Source organism: Asparagus officinalis, chromosome 7 (assembly GCF_001876935.1).
Source record: "Asparagus officinalis chromosome 7, Aspof.V1, whole genome shotgun sequence".
In the NCBI taxonomy this organism is placed as follows: domain Eukaryota; kingdom Viridiplantae; phylum Streptophyta; class Magnoliopsida; order Asparagales; family Asparagaceae; genus Asparagus; species Asparagus officinalis.
Window position 1 is genome coordinate 46,288,687 of NC_033800.1, and position 2,633 is coordinate 46,291,319.

The 2,633-nt window shown below is 40.3% G+C and overlaps 1 protein-coding gene across 1 annotated transcript; it reads right to left on the minus strand.

Annotated features, from left to right (window-relative positions):
• LOC109847081 (uncharacterized mitochondrial protein AtMg00810-like) lies at nt 1,230-1,736 on the minus strand. The gene has a single exon (XM_020416327.1). The coding sequence runs from the start codon at nt 1,734-1,736 to the stop codon at nt 1,230-1,232; it is 507 nt and encodes a 168-aa protein (XP_020271916.1).

The following is a 2,633-nucleotide window of genomic DNA, read 5'->3' on the forward strand; positions in this document are numbered from 1 at the left end:
TAGAATAGAATTGAAACCCTAATATCATTGATAAGATAACATGGGCTTATATAAGCCCTACAAAACACATCTTACATATAAGCCCTTTAACTATACTAATATGTCAACACTCACTAGTGGAAAAGCCAGCATCGCTGACGGCAACTTCGCTGACGGGATATTCCCGTCAGTGATGTTTATCCCTAATATCATTGATAAGATAACATGGGCTTATATAAGCCCTACAAAACACATCTTACATATAAGCCCCTTAACTATACTAATATGTCAATACTTAGTATAATGGAACGGACCTTTAACATGATATTAGAGCAATCCATGTTCGAATCCGACAAGCTGTGCATTTTAAAAAAAAATCAAAGAAAAAAAATGTATACAGTTCTGTGAGTCCTAGCTTCGAGCAACGAAGAGGACGCTTAACCTGTTAGAGGATGTTATAGATAATGCTTGTAAGGGATCTTTAAGATGGACATTGCCATACATAATGATGGTAACACTGTCATACTCTAAAGAGAACTAAAAGAGGAGTCGGCAAGATACGTGAATGGGACAACACATCACCAATAAAACGCTTGCCACAACCGATATTCTGAGAGGAATTTTGAGTGAAATATTCCTAGTTTTCTTTTTAATTCATATTCTGAAGTAGGAGAGCTTCAACCAAGAAGATAGCAAGCTAGGCAGAAACTTGGTGAGGCTTCTTTTCAATATTCCTGTAGAAAGAGATAATTGAGAGAGCAAAAACCCTAACTTCATTGATTTATTCAGATACTAGAGAGATATATATATATAGTCATACAAATAGGGGTATGGTTAACGGGTCACAACCCATTAACCCAATACCCAATATACTTAATCTAACACTCCCTCTCAAGCTAGAGCATAAATATCCACCATGCCCAGCTTGTCACAAATAGTAGAAAACACCTTTGAAGAAGTAGCCTTGGTAAGAATATTAGCAAGTTGTTGTGAGGACGGAGTGAATGTGAGAGATACTATCTTCTTCTCCCAAGCATCTCTGACAAAATTGCAGTCAACTTCAATATGTTTTGTCCTCTCATGAAACACAGGCTCCTGTGCAATATAAATGGCAGACTGGTTGTCACAATGCATTGGCATGGGTCCAGACTGAACAAAACCAAGCTCTGTCATAAACTTTCTTAGCCACACCATCTCACAAGCAGTGTGAGCCATTGCTCTATATTCGGCCTCTGCACTAGATCGTGATACTACATCTTGTTTCTTACTTCTCCAAGTCTCAAGATTACCTCCAACAAAAGTACAAAATCCTGAGGTTGACTTTCGGTCTCCCAGTCTCCTGCGTAGCCATCATCAGAGAAAGCCGAAATGTGAGTATGCTCATGATTCTTATATAACAATCCCTTGCCAGGACAACTTTTGACATATGCCAAAATCTTCAGAGCTGCTGTCCAATGAACCTCTCTAGGTTTGTGCATAAACCTGCTCAGTACACCTACTGCAAAAGTAATATCAGGTCTGGTAACTATAAAATATATTAGCTTCCCAATTAGTCTCCTATATCGTGCAGCATCATCTAGTAGAGAGGTATCATCACGCCACAAATCAACATTTGCCTCCATTGGAGTGCTTGCAGATTTGCATTCCAAAAGATTTGTTTCTTCTAGTAAATCTAGCACATACTTCCTTTGAGACAACAACAGACCATGTTTTTTATATGCAACTTCAATCCCAAGAAAATACTTTGGCTTTCCCATGTCCTTAGTGACAAAATGACGGTTTAGATACTCCTTTCTTCACATCTAGTTGGTGCATCGCCCAATCCATATTAACAGCCAGAGAGAAAAGAATTCTGATGGAGTTGAGACGAGCAACGGGAGAAAAGGTTTCAAAATAGTCAATACCATATGTCTGGGTATATCCTTTAGCAACCAGGCGAGCTTTATATCTATCAACAGACCCATCAGGACGATATTTCAAGGTATACACCCATCTGCAGCCAACCACAGTCGCTCCAGCAGGTAGAGAGACCAAATCCCAAGTCCCTCTAGAAAGCAGTGCATTCATCTCCTCATCCATAGCCTGTTTCCAGGCGGGTACTAACAAAGCTTCCTCATGTGACCTGGGTAAAGATATAGTGGACAATGACAAAGCAAACTGATGAAATGATGAGGTGAGACGGTCATAAGAGACAAAAAGAGAGATATGATATTTTGGGCAAGACCATTTACCTTTACGAAGAGCAATAGGAACATCTAAGTCAGAAGAGATATGAGGCTCGACATGAGATGGACCTGCAGCTGGAGAAGAAGAGTCAGCAGGAGCAGAGACATGTGTATGTACCTTAGGACGACGAGAGTATGTCAGTAGAGGCTTTGGTGCAGTAGCCACAGGAGCAGATACCGGAATAGTAGTGGGAGCCGTAAAAGGTAGTGGCACCTGTGGACTGACAGAGGTACTGGAACCAGAGGAAAAATATAGGACAGACTCAAAAAAGGTAACATCAGCAGAAACAAAATATCTCCTGGTATCGGATGATAGCACCTATACCCTTTTTGAGTACGTGAGTATCCAACAAACACACACTTAATGGACCTAGGAGACAATTTATCCAAACCAGCAGTCAAATCCTGAACAAAACACGTACAACCAAA